The 19,397-nt window shown below is 43.6% G+C and overlaps 1 protein-coding gene across 1 annotated transcript in view; it reads left to right on the top strand.

Annotated features, from left to right (window-relative positions):
- Positions 1-13,094, top strand: part of LOC145412364 (putative glutamate receptor) — a 123,263-nt gene extending 110,169 nt beyond the window's left edge. The window contains exons 9-11 of the mRNA XM_080282253.1: positions 6,860-7,040; positions 9,782-9,881; positions 12,914-13,094. Of these exons, the coding sequence (XP_080138379.1) occupies positions 6,860-7,040; positions 9,782-9,881; positions 12,914-13,094 (462 nt within the window). The remainder of the gene's footprint in view (positions 1-6,859; positions 7,041-9,781; positions 9,882-12,913) is intronic.
- Positions 13,095-19,397: the final 6,303 nt, after the last annotated feature.

Here is a 19,397-nt window from a genome sequence, read left to right as displayed (position 1 = left end):
CATAAGTACTCCTGACTTTACATAATAACAAGTAGAAGCACCGGCTGACTCTTCTTCACTGTAAGCAGAGTTAGCTAGACCTTTCAACTCAGGGTCAGCAACCTGCAACTCAACCAACTCTTGACGAGAGAAATTATCAACACTACGGGGTACTGCCTCATCTGGTGAGTGGTCCAAATTAGCAAGAAAAGTGTCAGCTAGGATAACATCATCATCATCATTATCCTCTAAATCACCAGTAACTTTAGACTTAGCCCTAGTGACAGCACATGCAGGGAACACATCAGGGACATCACAATCCTGGGACGCAGCCACTGGCTCACTAGACAACTGAGGAGCTGGACACACTTGACTTCCACCAATATCATTTCCAAGTAAGAAAGTTACACCTGACATTGGGAGTGTCTCAACCAACCCAACCATAACGGAACCATTAGCAAAACCAGACTCTAAATTCACTCTGCACAGAGGGACAGAGAAGTAATTATTCCCTACACCTTGTAAGATTACAGATTCATCAGAGGAATTAACATTAGAGCCTAGAACACTGGTCAGCATAAGGGATTGGCAAGCACCTGTATCACGATATATTTGAACTGATTTCCTGTCATTACTGTCCAGAGGACTGACAAAACCATCAGACAGGAAATTAGCACATGAACTCTTGAGAGTGTCACCCACGTTACTGCTCAAAAGAGGAGCTTCATCATGAGGATTTAATTTACCCCTCAAAGCAGGTTCATTTAACTCAGTTAAAGAATTCTGGGAACTCTCAAGGGTGGACACTAGACCAATTGACTGAATATTTAAAGACTCCTTTTTGTTCACATCACGCTGTCTCCTGAAACATCTCTTCGTAGTATGACCAAGCTTACTACAATATGTACATTTACTTTTCTGAAATCTAGAGGTGAAGCTGGTATTTACTTCCTGAGAAACATCATCTTTATTCTCTTTCCTGTTACCTGTACTCTGAGTAGAGGCAACGTACTTACTCTCAGCTTTCCTTTTTTCTCTAGAATATCTCTTGTGAGTGAGAACATATTCATCAGCTAAAATTGCAGCATCAGACAAATTATCTATTCTTTTCTCATCAAGATATAGGCTTACATTTTTATTAATACACCTCTTGAAATCCTCCAGCAAAATCATCTGCTTAAATTTACCAAAATCAGAATCCACATTCTTAGAATTTAACCACTGCTTTAACAGATCTTCTTTGATTTTTGCATACTCAACATGGGATTGCTTATCTTGCTTGTAAGTTGTCCTAAATTTTACTCTATAAGCTTCAGGAACAAGCTCATAGGCCTTAAGAATCAAGCTCTTAACTACATCATAATTATCAGATTGATCCTGAGGCAAAGATGCACAAGTTACTTGAGCTTTACCGGTGAGAACAGTTTGAAGGAGTACTGGCCAATACTTTTTGGGCCAATTAAAACCTGTAGCTACCCTCTCAAACAACTGAAAATACTTTGTTAAATCAGATTCATTAAAAGGAGGGACAAGTTTAACATTTTTAGCCACATCAAAATCATCAGAACTAGATGATCCAGTTCCACCTTGTTTCATGCGATACTCATGGTCTGCCTGAATCCTAGCAATTTCAACTTGTGCCTCAGCCTCCTTGGCACGAGCCTGAAACTCAGCCTCTTTAGCATGAGCCTGAAACTCAGCCTCCTTAGCATGAGACTCCGCCTCCTTAGCCTGAGACTCAGCCTCCTTAGCACGTGCTTGAAATTCAGCTTCCTTCACACGAGCCTCCTGCAAGGCTAGCTGTAACTTAGCTAATGCAATCTGCGTTTGCTTTTTTGGAGGAGTTACATTAAACAAGCTTTTATTAATCATGCCAACAATTTGATCTTTAGAATGATGAGAGTGAACTGCAATTCCCAATTGTTGAGCAACAAGCTTAAGTTCATTCTTTGTTCTGTTTTCTACATCACACACTGTTTGCACATTTGACAAAAAATCTTTGGCTTCATCAAGTGTAGTAATAGTAGACATCATGAATAAATCACAGTCACAAAATATCAAGCAATATCCTTATGATAATATCCTGAATATCCTGATAAGAGGTCGCCAAATTTATGTTACGGAACAGAGAAAGATAATGTACACTTTAAGTGAGAATACTAAAAATCACTACTGTCCCGTAAAGTTCCAGGTTCAAAACAAAGAGTTAGGTAAAATTACAAGTTAAAGTTTAATGCTCAAACTAACAACAAAACATTCAGGACTCATAAAGATAAATGTAATGGCAAAAAACAGGTTAAATATATGGTTAACTGCAATAGCCTCTATTAACACGAAATTAGCATGAGTAAATTTATCTAAGTCAGCCCTGATAAAATGATAATACACTGGATAATGCTCAGTTAATGCAAGATAAATCATTACAGATACAAACTATTATTAATAATTGCTGACAATAAGAACCTTACATGAATCACAAAAACCTCACTAGGCCTACAAATTAACAACTTATGCTATACAGTACAAGAACAAAATGCAATAACACTTATACTCAAATTACGCTGCTGCTAGATGGTTGGAGACTTCCTGAGCACTCACAATAATAACTGTACAGGGGAGGACAGAGATGTGAACAAAATGAGGAGTAGATCTAAGTGGCAATTAATGTAGAGACTGAGCTCATTATATAGGGGCCAGCAGAGCTTGATACAACTTGTAAGAAGGACGCGCAAATGAAGCTATGGGGACAAAGAGTTGACAATCTCGCTCTGAACAACAGAAAGGACGACTTACTCTACTATAACTGTAGAAGGGGGGACTGAGGCAGAACACGCTCGTGATCAAACATGCAGCATACTGTGCGTTAAAATTACACAAAGGATGATGAAATCATAGGCTATGTAACACTATCTATATATACATACATCATCATCATCATCATCAGCCATTACATGTCCATTGCTGAACAAAGGCCTCCCCAAACCTTCTCCACGAATTTCTTGACTAAGCCAATCTTTTTGCCACGTTTTCCATGCAGATTTCTCTATCTCATCCCTCCACCTCATAATATACAGTAGTTGTGGTAGGTGGGGGCGCCCATCATCCACTCACTCAATACAGTGATGCCATATGAGCTCTACACTGAATGACAAGCCAAATGGTTTCCTGTACCCAGGAAACCATTTACTATGCTGGGTGGTAACCGTATAACCGGAGTTTCTGGCAGGGTTAAGTTCCCCCAGATTCCCCTATCCAAAATCACTTAATCGTGGCAGTCGTTTCAGAGAGCCTTGGAGGGTCCAATACCTGCCCAGGACCCCAACCAAATGGGCAGACTCGCGTGGCCATGAGGAATGTTAGAGGTGTGAATGAGGAGAGCAAGAGGGGGGAAGTGGTGAATGTGTTCAAGAGTGTGAGATATGCTGTGATGGCATTGTGTGAAACGAAGATGAAAGGGTGCGTAGTAGAGGAGTGGTAGGGTGTGAAATATGTAAGAACGGGAATGAATGGGAGAGGAAGATGTAAGGAAGGAGTTGCTTTATTAATGAATTAGGTGTGGCAGAGTGGAATGAGAGACTACAAATGTGTCAGCTCGAGGTCTACAGTATGTATGTCAAGTTCAAGTCTGAGAAGGTGAATGTGGCAGTCATTGTAGCATATGCACCGTGTGAGGACAGGAGTGAGAGAGAGAAAGACAGGTTTTGGGATGAGCTGGGTGAAGTAGTGGGAGAAATGCCCAGGAGCTATAAAGTGATCGTGATGGGAGATATGAACAGAAGGGTAGGCGCTGGTCCTGAGGATGACATAATGGGTTGTTTTGGAGTACCAGGAGAAAATGATAATGGGAATCGACTAAAGGATATGTGTCAGGAGAGAAGGTTGTGCATTTGCAATTCGTATTTCAAACACAAAGATGCACATAAATATACATGGTATTGAGGAAACGGGGATCGTGTTGGAAGGAGCCTGATTGATTACGTGCTCGTAGAGAGGTCGACGATGGGAATGGTTGCTGATACGAGGGCCGTGACAGGACGATGTAGAGGCCTGTCAGATCATATGAGTGTTGTATGCAAGATCAAGCTGAGAGGAGTGAGGTGGATCAAGAGAGAGAAGAGCAGTCAGGGTGAAAGACTGATAGCTGGGAAGCTGAGGATCAAAGGAGTGGGAGATGACTACAGGACCAAAGTAGAGGACGAGTTAGAATCAGTGAACTGCAATGAATTGCATCTGGACAGCCTGTGGAATGCGTATAGGGATTGCTTAGTTAGGAATACTAAAGAGGTGTGTGGTGTGGGAAGAGTATCAACAAAAAAGAATGGTACGACATGGTGGGAAGAGGAGGTTAAGAGAGCGGTGGAGGAAAAGAGGAAGAAGAGGCTAAAGTGGTTATAGGATAGGGGTTCAGTTGAAATAAGAACTGAGTATATCGAGATCAAATAGCACATAAAGAGACTAGTGAAGAGGAAAAAGAAGGAGGTAAATGATGATCTGGGAAGAAAAATGAATGTGAACTACTCTGAAAATAGGAAGTTACCCTGAAAAGACGTACGGAAATGTAGAAATGAAAGCGGAAAGAAATGTGATAGTGTGAAGGATGCAGGTGGTAGGTTATTAACCCATGGAGATGAAGTAAGGACCAGATGGAAAGAATATATTGAAAGCCTGATGAATGGGAATAGAGAGAGCAGAGCGGTTGTAAACAGGATTGGTTTTGGGGGTGTGCAGAGAAGGAATGCAGTGCCAGGAGATGTGACACTCTCACAGGTGAAGAGCGCTGTGAAACGGCTGAAAAATGGGAAAGCAGCTGGGGTTGATGAGGTGTATGCAGAGATGCTTAAGAGTAGTGGAGAGAGTGGAATGAAGCGCTTGTTGGACATATATAAGAAGGCAGGGACGAGTGAAACTGTGCCTGCAGAGTGGAAAAAGGCTGTGGTTGTACCCATGTACAAAAATAAAGGTGAGCGAAGTGAGTGCAAGAATGATTGTGGCATAAGTTTATTGAGTGTAGTAGGGAAGGTATATGGAAGAATTATTATAGAGAATGTAAGAGAGATATCATCAGTCCTAGTGAGGGATGAGCAGGGTGGCTTTAAGAGTGGCAGAGGATGTGCATCAAGTATTGCAGTGAGACAGATAGCAGAGAAGGCTTGTGAGAAGGACCATAAGGTGTTTATGGCATTCATGGATCTGGAAAAATCATACGACAAAGTAGACAGAGAGGGATTGTGGAAACTTTTCCGCATGTATGCTGTAGATGGTAAGCTGTTAGGTGCTGTCAAGAGTTTTTATGATGGTAGCGAAGCATGTGTAAGGGTTAATGGGCATCTAAGTGAATGGTTCACGATCGGTGTGGGGGTACGACAAGGTTGTGTGATGTCCCAATGGTTGTTCAATATGTATATGGATGGTGTGATGAGAGAAGTAAAAACACGAGTAATGGAGAGAGGGATGGCGTTGGTAATGAATGGTGATAGATGGAATATCTCAAATTTGTTGTATGCTGATGATGCAGTACTGCTTGCAAGTACCGGACAAGAACTTGGTAGGCTAGTGCAGAGTTTTGCTGATGTCTGTGAGCGTCGTGCCTTGAGAGTAAATGTAGAGAAGAGTAAAGTGATGGTTACTGAGAGAGAAGGTGACTCCCAGTGTGATGTCACAGTGAATGGAGAGAGACTGGAATTGGTGAGAAAGTTCAAATACTTGGGTACAGTGATAGAAAAGAGAGGAAAATGTGCAAAAGAAGTTGAAAGTAGAGTGACAAGGAAGAAAGGTACCTGGTGCAATGAAGGCCTTGATAAGAAACACAGGCTTGAGTGTTCCAGCTGCACAAGGCTTCCGTGAGGGAGTGTTAGTGCCAACTTTAACATGCGGGTGTGAGACTATGGTGTGGCATGAAAATGAAAAGACAAGAGTAAGAGCAGTGGAGATGGGACTGCTGAGGAATGTATGTGGAGTACAGAGGGTGGATAGGATACGAAATATTGTGATTCGTGAAAGGTGTGGAGTGAGGAAGTCGATGGACACCAGAATCGAAGAGAATGTCCTGAGATGGGATGGTCATGTGGAAAGAATGGATAACAATAGAGTGGTGAAAAAGGTATACCTGAGCGAATTTGAAGGGAGGAGCAGGCGAGGTAGCCCAAGGAGAAGGTGGAGAGATATGGTGGATGAGTGTTTGAGGAAGAGAGGTTTGGAAGTCGGTGAGGCTAGGGAACTGACAAGAAATCGAGCTGGCTGGATGAATGTTGTGAGAAGTGCATGATCATGGATTTTGGCACCCCTTGTGAGGATGGCAGTGTTCGGATAGACTCAATCAGATACGTTTGTGTGAAACTGCAGAATGTGGTGAATATTTTTGGCGTATCTGGTACAGCCAGGATTCTGGGGGCTTGAATGGTGAGTGAATGGAAGTGTGGCCTATTTGGATTGGGCAAGTTTTTGCTATATGCACATTGCTACTCCTCACCCTGCCCTGGGGTGGGAAAGGTCCGGATGATGATGATGACGATGATGATAGATAGATAGATAGATATAGATATATATATAGATAGATTGATAGATAGAGAGATAGATATTGATATAGATATACAGTATATATATATATATAGATATTGATATAGATATACAGTATATATATATATATAGATATAGATATATATATATATGTATGTATATATATATTTATATTTATACTGTATGTACACACTATGTGTGTGTGTGTGTGTGTGTGTGTGTGTGTGTGTGTGTGTGTGTGTGTGTGTGTGGCATAATTCTTCTTTAATTTCCCTTTCACCATCAAACAACTAATATCACTTCTGTATGAATGTTCCTGTTACGTAAGGAAAACCAGTTACCTTTAACAGAAGTGGTTCCTTAGGAGGCTGAGAGTGGCCTGCTGCGTCAGGTCGCGGACTTGCAGTATGAGGGACGCTTCCTGCCCGTCATCGTCCCTGAACTCAGCACTTACATGGACCAGCACGTGCGGCGCGGAACACACGTCATTATCCTCATAGACTCCAGGACTCCAGTCATGGTGGCGCAGGACTTCTCTGTTAAAGGTGATTCATGAAATGTACCTTTCAGTCAACCTAAAAAAAAAAAAAATCTTCATATATAATATTCATCAACTGTGGGACCCCAACCTTAAATCGTAAGTAAATATTCAATTTCATAAACTCTCTTAATCTTTGAGAATATATTTCTATATCATATAGTCTCAGCATTCCTTTCGGTGTCTGTGCCCCAGAACATTTATCTGAAGTTGCGTTTTTTCGAACATTACCAAATTTCACTGCAGGACTACTATATCCCATTGGCTCCCAGACTTCCTGTGCGAGGTACTTTGATGGCAGGGTGCTAGGTGCACCGTCCTCCGCCAGTCAGCGCATAGTCGCAAAGCTCATAGGTCCCTACCCCGGGGTTCCCTTCCTTATTAAATTTTGAAAATGGTCAGTTTTGTCCTATATTGAGGACACTGGGCTCCAATGGGATATTTGCCATTAGTATTCCATCATCCTCATACTAAAGTGCAGCCAGGTCCAATTTATTACATTCTCTTCAGACCTACTCACCCACCAAGTGATCTCGATTTTAGTTTCTTTTTATCTTCATGCACATATACAACAAATTTTTAGTGACATGACACTGACTGTTTCAAGGAAGCACGTTGAACCGTTAATGCACCATTAACTCTCACACGTTTTTGCGTAATCACAATCTGGAGCACTTTGACTTTTATGCTCTGTGCACAAAATACTCCCACTAATTTCCACAACAGTGCTGGAGAGGGATGCCTTCCCATGGTGGCACTGATATAACCTGGGGGCTCAGATGCCCGATGGTATAAATGTTCCTCATCTTCCTCCCTTTCACGCAAAAGGAAGATCAAGGACTCTGAAAAACTTCAACCTGCAGTCCACTTGGTTCGCATTTCAGATGAATCTGGGGTCACAACGACAGCATTAACAAGCTCCACAATAATTATTCTTGCCTTCTAGAGACCCATAAATACCACAGAAAACTTTCTGAAGATCATCAATTTCTCTGCCATACATAATCGTGCAAGTATCTTATCAACACCTCCCCTATCATCTTTTAATGCATACCTGTACATCACACTCATACTCTTCTGCAGTTGACTTCATTCTTTCAGTAAATATTCAGCCATATACCTCTCATACCACACCCAACAAGCAGGCTCCTCTTTTTTTCCCACATTTTCTCCTTTCGCTGTTTCGCTTATCCCTTTGACACAAACATCCTGTTTTACTCCACTTAACACAAATGTCGGGTGTGACAGACCTATTTTTGGAAAAATAAAAAACAGCATTTGTAATCAAAATTTAATAAATCCAAAAATACACACGGAAAATAGACCCTTTCTACTTTATCTTCATCACCCAAATACCATAATCAAAAGAAAACTTAACATTCTGGGATAACTTAAAAAGTGCACAAAAAATTGCAAAAATTATTCCATGTTCAAAGATTACTAAATGATAAACTAGTTAAATGAAAGCTCAGGACTTGTCTTTATCTTCACACTCTCCCAGGTCCCTGGACCATCAGCTGGGGCAGGCACAACGCTCAGGCACAACAGCTCATTGAAATGGAGATTGACAAATAAGGGGTATTTTTTTAGAATAAAAAAATAATGTACATGCAATAATAATGTATTTCATAATTAAGTATCCCTGTAAATGCATACTACATGATTTTTATTCCTCCCTAAGGCTATACCCCTTGATTTCCAACCCGATTTTTTTTTTTAATTACTATCCAAAGCATCGTTACTTAGTTTTTTTCAGAGTCATAAATGGACATCCATGGAATGAATAATATTTTTTTTTTAATTATTTACACCTGTAAATGCACAATAAATGATGTTTATTCCTCCATAAGGCTATACCTTTGGACAAGATTATTCAGTGCCTGCAAAGAAAAACACAGTTCATCACTGTCACCACTCACAAAAGTCATCAGTAACACTTATCATATCTAGATTTCATAATTTCACTATAATAGTCACTCTGGATAGCAATATTCACTAAAATCATTTACACACACACACACACACACACACACACACACACACATATATATATATATATATATATATATATATATATATATATAGATAGATAGATATAGATATAGATATATATATATATATATATATATATATATATATATATATATATATATATACAGTATATACTCAAATACAAACGTCGGTTCTGTGAGACCCAAAATTGGCCTATTGAAAAAAATGTGGAGAAAGCGGACCGACATGACCTTCCCCTATAAGACCAAAATAAGGAATGAAGGTACTGGAGTGGGCAGCCGGCCTTCACCCATACCCACAGAGTGATCACATGATCAACATGGGGGTGGGTGTCTCAGACCCGACGTTTGTGTTTTAGGGTTAAGCGCGGGAACAACTTTACCTCACTTCCCCCTCGTCCCTGGATACAGACAAACTTAAATTGCTTTGTGGTGTACTGTATAACTTCATACACTCCCCGGTACAATCATCCACTCACACTTTCCACCCCTGGGCCTTCCCTATCACGAGTTTTTCAAGGCTAAACATTTAATTATCACCCTCACTGGTTTTTGTTTCCACTTTCTTTTTTCGCTTAGTCTATCTGTTCACAATACGATATAACAACCTCCCTTTCACTTACCACATCAGTATAACACGTGTGTGTGTGTGTGTGTGTGAGAGAGAGAGAGAGAGAGAGAGAGAGAGAGAGAGAGAGAGAGAGAGCTAACACATGAACTTTCCTTGATGAAACAGGCAGATGTGAGTTCTACGAGGCTAAGGAAGAAATCCTTCCTATGATGGGGGGTATTGCAGTAGAAAAAGACAGTCCATTGTTGCCAGCCCTCAACAGCAGGTGAGGCTCTTAACAGGCTGAAGTCTCTGAAGTACCCCATAGGTAGGACTTTAATATCCATGTTGGAGGCGTCAGTATGTTCATGGCACAGTGGTTAGTTAAGTGCAGGAGAGGTTATCAGTATATATTCAGAGTACAAGTCTTTTTGCCGGCGATACACTTTGTTGTATTATATGGAGATAATTTTACAATGCCTCTACTTTGTAAAGAGGCTCTTATCTGCCTTACAGCAATAGGACTTTCGAGTAACAGTTTACTGATAATATATGTAAATACAGTATAGTGACACTCACCATTCACGTCATAATTTACATTGTTCCCTTCGTATTTCTCACTGACTCATGGGGTAGGCGGTATCCAGACATGGAATTGTTCTCTTTATTCCTCAGCCACAAAAAAAAAAAAAAAAAAAATTCTCAACACAGAAGAGGCAGAGGCCATTCTGTCGAACGTCATATTGTTTAAGGTGCAGTGCAGCCCTTGGCATGTGTATCTTCAAAAAATTTACTTCATCCATTCATTCCGGTCAGTTTCCAGTTCTTTGCCTTCCTCAAAATTCATAGTTCACTTATTCATACTTTATTTCACCATATCCACGTATTTTTTCTTACCTGTCATGTTGTCTTCTGCCAATTCTTTTCATTTGCCCACACTGCTTAAACTGTTACACACTACTTGAACTGTGCACACTTCTTGAACTTTACACATTACTTGAGTTGTTTAATAGAATTTGTTGCTCCACATCTTTTTAAAAAATCTTCACATATCTTGTCTCCACCATATGCACATCATATTCAATCCATAACACCTTTAATACCGTACCATGATTTCCCACTATCCTGTTGCTCTTGAGTGTCTTACCTCACTTCCCCATACACCTTTTCCTCTCTTTCCCTAGTGAGCAAATCTCGAATATGCCATCGGGTTGGTAAAGCACCTTTGTTATAAGGAGATAGAATCACTAGAGAAAGAAGTTGTAAAACATGTTGGTCATGATTTGCTAAGAATAAAGCCAATCTATGTTATTTTCTTAGCGGCTAACAAGCCAACAAACAAAAGCAACCCACAGTATCAATGGAAACGTCGAGACTAGGAAGTGTCTCGGCTACGCTAGTGAAAAACTAACCCTTATCCCTAACAAATCCACCCCACCCACGGCAGTATAGTGTGCTTGGCATGAATTCATTCATTCTCAACTGCCGCATTACAGTAGCTAGATGTGCACTCCCCTGCTCTTCAGTGGTCAGCCACGTGGTTCCCCACTTGTCTACTCTGCATGGTAAGTCTTCACTGCTTCGTGCTCAGCAGTTGTTTTTCCTGTCTTTGATTTTCTCCTTTCCATTTTCATGGTGTTACTGTGCTCGTCTCATCCCCTTTACTCCCTATGTTTTTTTTGGGGGGGTGATGATTCCAGACCCCCCTGCTAGGTGTCTTCTCCCTGTTTGGACACCAGGAGTTTTAGCCCCATGTCCTGCCCTCTGTGCAGAACATGAGTGGAGCATACACTTAGTGCTCCAGTAATCCAGTAACCTCAGTGCTGCCTGAGTTCAACCTCGTGAAGGCCTGGTGGGAAAGGCCTCAGAAGTAATTCAGCAGGGGTAATAGGTCAAGCAAGCACCATCAGTGGGCAGACCAAGAGCTGGGAGTTCAGATGGGCCTCTGCCACCTCGAAGTCCCAAGCAGCTCTGTTCATCCTTGCCATAGAGCTCTCTCTCTCTCTCTCTCTCTCTCTCTCTCCCCCAAGTCTATGGCTCGAAGTCCCTCGCCAAGACCTTCCCTCCAGGACAAGTCTCAATTGCTTCCTCCCTTGAATTACCCTGGAGAGAGAGGGAACTAGGGGAGGAGGGGTCAAGTCTAATCCTTCAGGAAGTTGGCCTCGCTGGCCTGCTGTCCCCACTGAGCTCTATAGTATGAAGAGGCAATCTCCGCAGCAAGCGTGTAACTTTGGCCGCCACATTGAAACACCTGCACTCATCGCCTCCACCATGGTAATGCAATTGGAACATTTTTCTTAGTTTGCTGCTTCTGTTTCGCTGTTGCTTTCACTGAGCAGTGGGCCATGGCACTATATTTTAGCTGTGCAGTGAACCTTGGGACCATATTTTCTTAATTCATTAGCTAATTTCAAAAGGTGTGGGCTTTGAGTGTAATGCATAAACATTATCAGCGCTGCCCTGTGCCCCTGGCAGCGAGCACACAAATTACACGGCGATACCCTTGAGAAAGCCTCTCCATATTATAAAGCTCAGTGGCTGTCCCATCCATGAGAGGAGGAGTGGTAAGAGGAGAAATCTAGGCTAAGCAAGAGACCAATTTCTCCATTTCCTTGGAATAACTCACACACACACTGACAGATTTTGTCACCACCACAGACATGGACCTTCCTTGTCTGAGACCTTATCCTCCTCCTCTGATTCCCCTCCCCCCAAGGAAGAGGGGCTACAGCTACTCCTTGAGAGATCCCTCTTCAGACTGACTGAGAGGTTCTTCTGGACTCGCGCTTCCCACCGACCTCCTCCCCGAGAATCCATGTCAGGGGGAGAGCTCTCTCCCCTTCCCCCCAGGGTCCACGTTCCTTCCCCCTCTCTCTTCCTGAACACCTCATCTGTTGCCCAGCCCTGCCACCCTGGTGCCTTCCTCTCTGCTTCCCCTTTCCCCTCCATCCCCTGGACCTGGGAGGCATGGGATCATCTCTTTTTCCCACTTCCCCCCTCCTCCTTTCTGCATTGCACAAGTTCTCACTGCTTCTCTCCCTCCTGTGGGGAGTGGTGACTCTATGGGTAGTGTGTACAAATGGACAGGCATCCCTCTGGATTGGCAGACCTTCTTCAACATGGACAAGATAGGGGTTTTCATGAGGAACAAACAGGTCAACTGGATACATGGATAGAGTCTTAAGGTGCGGAAGATCATTACCCTAGAAGGCCAAGAGCTGTTCCACTTCCATTCAGTGTCCCTCACAAAGAAGGACTCACTGTCTAACCTCTCTGCGGTTACTTCCTGGGCTACTCTGAATGCTGACCACACTACAGACATGTGGCCACCGCTAGGGGCAGAGTGTGTGATGACACCCTACCAGCGCTTAGCAAGGATTTTTCTAGTGACACACTCTTTCTCCTGGGCAAAACTGAGGCCAGCCAACGCCTCAAGCCAGGAGGCACTGGGTATGAGTGCCCACGCCGCCCACCTTTGCCTTTCACCGATGACTACTAACTCTGTAGGAAAGTTCATGTGGGCCCCAAAACTCACATGGGTCTTTCCACAGAAGCTTGCAGAAGGTGACCACAACTCTAATCTTACAAGACTACTAGGACTGCTAGCAAGTAGCCACGGCTCTTTCAGTGGTGGTGGCCCTTGCAAATTCAAAATTGGCTGTCCACTCTAGCTGAGATCTCCAAGCTACCAGCAGCTGTAGCCCCAGTTTCTTGACAATGGCCGCTATGGTGAGGGGCCTGGAGTGGTCTCTGGCTCTTACCTTCAAGATGGCTTTATATAAGGCTGCTGGCACCAACATCAGGATTTGTAGGGAAGCCTTCAAGTCGACTGACCTCCAGGCTAGAGAATGCATTCTTCAGTCTGCTCCCTTCTCCCTGAACCCAATCCCATTCAGTTTGTTGGACCAAATCAGCTTCTCCCAGTTGACAGTAATCAAAGCACAGAACCCTGCTTCATTGGCAGGGTGTCAAACCATTCCTCCATGCTCGGCTCCCATCCAAAAGGCTCCTTTTTGCCCCTATAACCACTGCTCAGGCACTAACCCCCCCAAGGAAAAAAGTGCTCCTCTCAGGAGATGTCACCATCAGGGAAACGAGGGAGGTAAATCCTGGTAACTCACAAGGAAAATCTCAAAATAACCTCCCAGGGACTGGAAACCCTCCTCATTCAGACAATAGTCCAAGCTAGCCCTCCCCCCTCAGCAACTTTGGCAACTGGGCTCAAGCCTGGCCCACCTCTGGGCGGGTGGCAAGGATGACGTGTCATCACCTCTCCTGGCTGTGGATAGAGATCCCACCACTCAGGCATCCCTCAGAGATGGTCCGAGTCTCCCACCAGTATCCAAGGCCACATTACAAAATTGATCAGTGGAGTCATAGTGGAGCCAGCCTAGGGTGCGGTTTTCATGTTCTGTTCACAATCCGAGAGCATGACAGGTTGAAGATGGACCTCAGCTCACATAACACAATCATCTGGACCCACAAGCTCAGGATGATCACAGCACACTAGGTTCATCTCAGCCTGCAACCCAAGGCATGGCTCACCTCCCCAAATCCTCAGAATGCTTACTGGGATGACCCTGTTCACCCTAGACTTCACAAACTCATGGTCTGTCAGGTTCACGGGGATGTTTACTAGTTTACACACATGCCACTCAACTTATGAATCGCTCCTAAGGCTTTCTCTTGCCTATTAACCCGCCGCGTCCCGGAGACGTGAATTCACGTCCTCACATGATGTACAACCATATCCCAGAGACGTAAATTAACGCGGCAACATTGCAAGGTCCCTAATTTGCACAATTTTCAATTTTCGCGAGTCATTTCGCAAGTGATTTTTGGCACGTATGCACGGGACACCTTCCTCTATTCCTCTACAAGATGCCAAGCAGGGACAATGCCTTACACCGCATAACCTCTCCCCCCCCCCGCACGCCATTGTCTCGGCAATTCACCTGTTACCCGTGACCTGGCCAATAAAAACATTCAGGGCCAGAGTGATTCCCCAATCGATGACAATGTGGAGGACAAAGTTTACATAGCATTAGAGGAAGAAACAGTCAGAAATGATGATCAGGCAATGTGGGAAAAAAAGGTCATGAATGGTGATGAGTTAGTGAGTGAAACAATGCTTATAATGCCTATATTACTGTTTGAAAACCAATATACTCTTGTACTACATATAAATTCATACCAAGTAAATAAATAAATACTGTTTATGAGTGGATAAAATAGTTACCCTCCCATAGAACTCGTTTTCTTTGGTGCCAGCCTTTTAGAGAACCCAGTCAGGTAAGGAGGTACTCATACCTGAATCGAGTATTTTAAACCTCAGGTGAGCGATTTCTCTATGAATTTTCGATGTTTCTCACCAAAAGCGGATGTTTGAGCCAAAAAAAAAAAAAGGTCCAAAAATGTCGGGACTGGGGCGTACCACTGCCCAGAAAACGTCGGGATGGGGCAGGTTAAAAGTGGTGGCTCAAAAACTTACCTCCAAGGTCATCACGATCCTCATGTACATCGATGACTGGTTCATCTTGGTTCTATCCTGAACAGAGTCATTTAACAAGACCTGAGAAGTTCCCAAGAGGATGGGCTTCTGGATTAACAAACTCATATCCTATCCTGAACCTACACAATGGCTGGGCTGCTCAGCCTGGAATGGTACCCAGCAGCCTGGAGTGACAGATGCAAACTCTATGGTGGCCCCAAAGAGTTTGCCTATCCCCAGATAATACTGCCATACCGGGCGAAAACAAAAAAACTTTTTAGGGCAGCAGTGTTTTTGTATACCCCACTGATAGTGGGACTCCCTCCTGAGTCCCTTAAATTTGGCAGCTGATGTTTCTCCCCTGAGCTGTCTCAGCCACTGCAGATGAGTGAGGGGTGTTAACCAGGCGGGATATTCAGTGCCGGTTCCACCCTCCTTATCCCACCTACTAAACCACTGGTGCTGCCATTCCACAATGCCACAGTGAGTCCCATGGACTCCATCTCCCCCAATGTTCACAGTCACCACAGATGTCTCGGATCTGAGCTGGGGCTTCTGGTCATCTTGGTTCCAAAATGACCATACCCCTTGGAAGAGAAGGAGGATACACTCCACATAAATATGCATGAGTTGAAGAGTTGAAAGTAGTCTAGATCCTCCTACAATGAACCAGTCCACCAGCAGGAACATCCATACTATTCGAACTGGACAATTCTACAGTGGTGCACTGTATAAACAGGAGGGGGGTCTCCTGCTCAGAACACCTCTATCCCTCTTATAAAGTGTTCTCAGAGATACATGAATCTGCTTGCTGGAAGACTGATCCTGGGCGAACAGAACCATTGCTTGGACGCATTCTTGTACGTCAGTGGCGCATAGGCGGAATGGATAATAAGCAAGGTGGTGTTCCACTCCCTTGCAGCTCATTGGGGGATGCCCAAGATACGCCTATTCGCATCCCAAGACTTGCCATATTTCCTGTGTTCCTCATTAATATCCATCACACAAAGGCTGTGGGTCGTGTCCTCACAAAAAGTAGAACAAGTGAAATTTCATTTATATGTTCCCCCCTCTAGTGATGAAGATCCTCATCAGAGTGATGCACTTCCTCAGGTACTTCCAAGGGAGAACTACTCATAACCCCATACTGGCAGACTCAACCCTGGTTCAGTGAACTACTGGAAAGGGGTCCTATCTCCCTATAGACAGGGCGTGCCTATTAAATCCTCTAACAGAGAACCTGCAGATAACCTTGAAACTTCACACGTGAATTGTCTAAGGTGAACCTTGAGTAACTCTTTTGACCAATTGACAGTCGGGGATATGCTTAAAGGAATGCAGCTGGTTTCTATCAGACAATACAAAGCTTGCTGGAGGGCCTTAGGGAATTTTTAAGAAGCAACAACAATCCACTGATTTTTGGAGTTGTTTCTATGCCTCCTTTTGTATGTAGTTTATGGGAAGCATAGGACCCTTTCTGCAATAGCAACTTAACTAGCAGCCTTGCCCAGTCCCTAATGGTACGGTTATGGCATTCACCCTAGCAAGTGAGACATACTTCTACTAAAGCACCTCCCACAGAAGAACCACATGGTCCCTGGAGGTTTCTCTTTCTTGCATCTGACACCTTTTCTCAGTGTCCCCTTTTCGATAGCTCCTGCAGAAGACCCTCTTGCTGGTGGCATTCGCCAAAGTGTGGAGAGTGTAACAGCTCTGGGCCCTCACTTGGTGTTCTCAATGGTCCTGCTTTGCTACCAGCCTAGAGTGGATACTGTTTTCTCCCTCCTCGCATTTCATGACCAAAATCTAAAAGGTAGACTCCAGTCGATAAAGATCCCAGTCTGGCGAGTCAGCCAAGGACATCACACTATCTGCTCAGTGGCAGCATTAAAGGCTTACACTGAGACACCACATGCATCCCCTCCTTACCATACAGGGTTTTCTATCCGGCTGGCTGCAAAGAAAACGAGTTCTATGAGAGGATAACTATTCCACACCACTCATAAACGGTATTTATTTATTTATTTGGTACGAATTTACATGTAGTACGAGAGTATCTTGGTTTTCAAACGGTAATATAGGCATTATAAGCATTGTTTCACTCACTAACTCATCACCATTCCTGACCTTTTTTTGCCACATTACCTGATCATCATTTCTGACTGTTTCTTCCTCTAATGTTTGTCCTCCACATTGTCATCGACTGGGGAATCACTCTGGCCCTGAATTGCGCACCGTGGCATGACATGGCTTTACTGGCCAGGTCACTAATAACAGGTGAATTGCTGAGAAAAGGGCATGCAGGGGGGAGAGGAGGTCATGCTGGGTAAGGCATTGTCCCTGCCTGGCATCTTGTAGAGGAAGGTGTCCCATGTATACGTGCCAAAACTCACTCGCGAAAATTGAAAATTGTGCAAATTAAATTGAAAATTGTCCAAATTAGGGACCTTGCAATGTTGCCGCGTTAATTTACGTCTCCGGGATATGAGTGCACATCATGTGAGGACGTGAATTCACGTCTCCAGGATGGGGCGGGTTAAAGGCTTACACTGAGACACCACATGCATCATTAATGGAGTCCTTCCTCTTCTGCTCTGATTCAGACAAGCCATTGTCAACTAGGACCATCATGAAGCTGCTCTGAGACACAATTATTGAAGCATATCCAGCAGAAGCACTGAAACTCCTGACCTGAGAGGCATGGTAGACTCTCTGGCATTCCTCTGAGTACTCCCCCTCTCCGAAGTTCAGTTAGTGGGACAAGGGAGACCACACATTTCCTTCCTGACCAGACACCTCCTTTACAGAGTCCCGGATGTCTCATGGATGGCCTTAGGTACATTACCGAAGGTACAAGATCGGGAGGACTTGCGCCATTGACTCCCAAATAAGAAGAGTCATCTGGGGGAGGGGATTCCTCCCACTTCCTCTCTTCCCCTCCCCCTCTCGCTCAGCTCAGCTGAGAGAGAGAGAGAGATTAGGCACAGTACTTCACCCTGACCACACCCAATCCCCTCTCACAGGGTTCCATTAGTGGGGAATCCCCGCCGTTCCTCTAATCACCCCCTTCCCCATCTAGGAGGAATGCATAGGGAGTAAGACTGTCATCTTGTATCTGTGTCACTCTTCCACTCTGTGTCAAGCGTTATGTATTTGACTTTACATACTTGTGTCATATTGCCTCGTCTTTGCTTTAAAACTTGGCAATCCTTGTATATGTGTTAAAAAGTCTGTCCTTCTTCCCATTTCCCTCTGTTCTGATGTTATGCAGCTTCTAACGTTAGTGGCTCTATCTCCTTACAATGCCGGCTTTGTAGCCGGACCAGTTGTAGGCGAAAAAGCCATTCATAGGGAGCTAGAACCACTAGCGTAACAAATTTGACCCACCCAACTTTGCTTTCTTCCTTCTCTTTGGGAAAAGAAACTTAGCTGTGATAACAGTGACTGAATTCGCGCCACACCTGGCGTAGGTGCTAGTGGATTTGTCACTGATGTGGGGTAGTATACCCAAGACATCCCCTAGTCTCAAAGTTTCTGTCGGTGTGGTGAGCTTCTGCTGTTTGTTGGCTTCTTTGTTAGCAGCTGGAAAAGTGTCTTGGAATGGCATTACCTTTAGCAATCCACGGCCAACACGTTTAACAGCTTCTTATGCTAGTGATTCTATGTCTTAATAAATGAGCTTTTCTTTTATAACTGGTCCACATCCAAAGCAATTATTTTGTGTAGGCATCGAATCCACTTCGTAGCTGCAAGTCGTACAAGAAGTGAGGCCCTTATGCAGTTATGACGATGTTCTGTTGTTCACTAGGGTTTTGTGATTTAGGTTTGGATTCTAAATGGAACGGGGGCTTCATAGCACCTCTTACTAAGCTACGTATTTTCCATTTTTCACCGTAGCATTCTCTTCCATATTATTTATATTGTTTTAATACTGATATAGTTTGCATTGTTAACATACAAGAGGATGCAGAGCTGTAATTTGCAGAATAAATAACCTCGATGAGATGTTTCGAAATGTCTAAAGCCATGAATAATACTACCCTCAGACATCTGGCTAAGCCAGCAGTGGTAACATTCGGTGGGAAACACATGACCTTAGGCCACAGTGTGTAGAGCAAGGTAAAGAGAATATGAAAGTTAAGTTCACCGCCCCCAACTCGCGCAGAGGTGTGACATCAAGGGTAATAAGAGAGAACGAGAGAAATGGGAGCGTGAAAGAAAACGAATGTAATGGTATACCAAAGTAAACTGACGATTTGCGGATCAATTGGTAGGTGTTTGGTGTTTCTATTTTCTCATCCAGTGATATCT

Source organism: Coenobita brevimanus, chromosome 93 (assembly GCF_032717465.1).
Source record: "Coenobita brevimanus isolate Jiangsu-jjx chromosome 93, ASM3271746v2, whole genome shotgun sequence".
Taxonomy (NCBI): Eukaryota; Metazoa; Arthropoda; class Malacostraca; order Decapoda; family Coenobitidae; genus Coenobita; species Coenobita brevimanus.
Note: the sequence above shows the minus strand (reverse complement) of the source record. Positions and strands in the feature narration are given on the sequence as shown.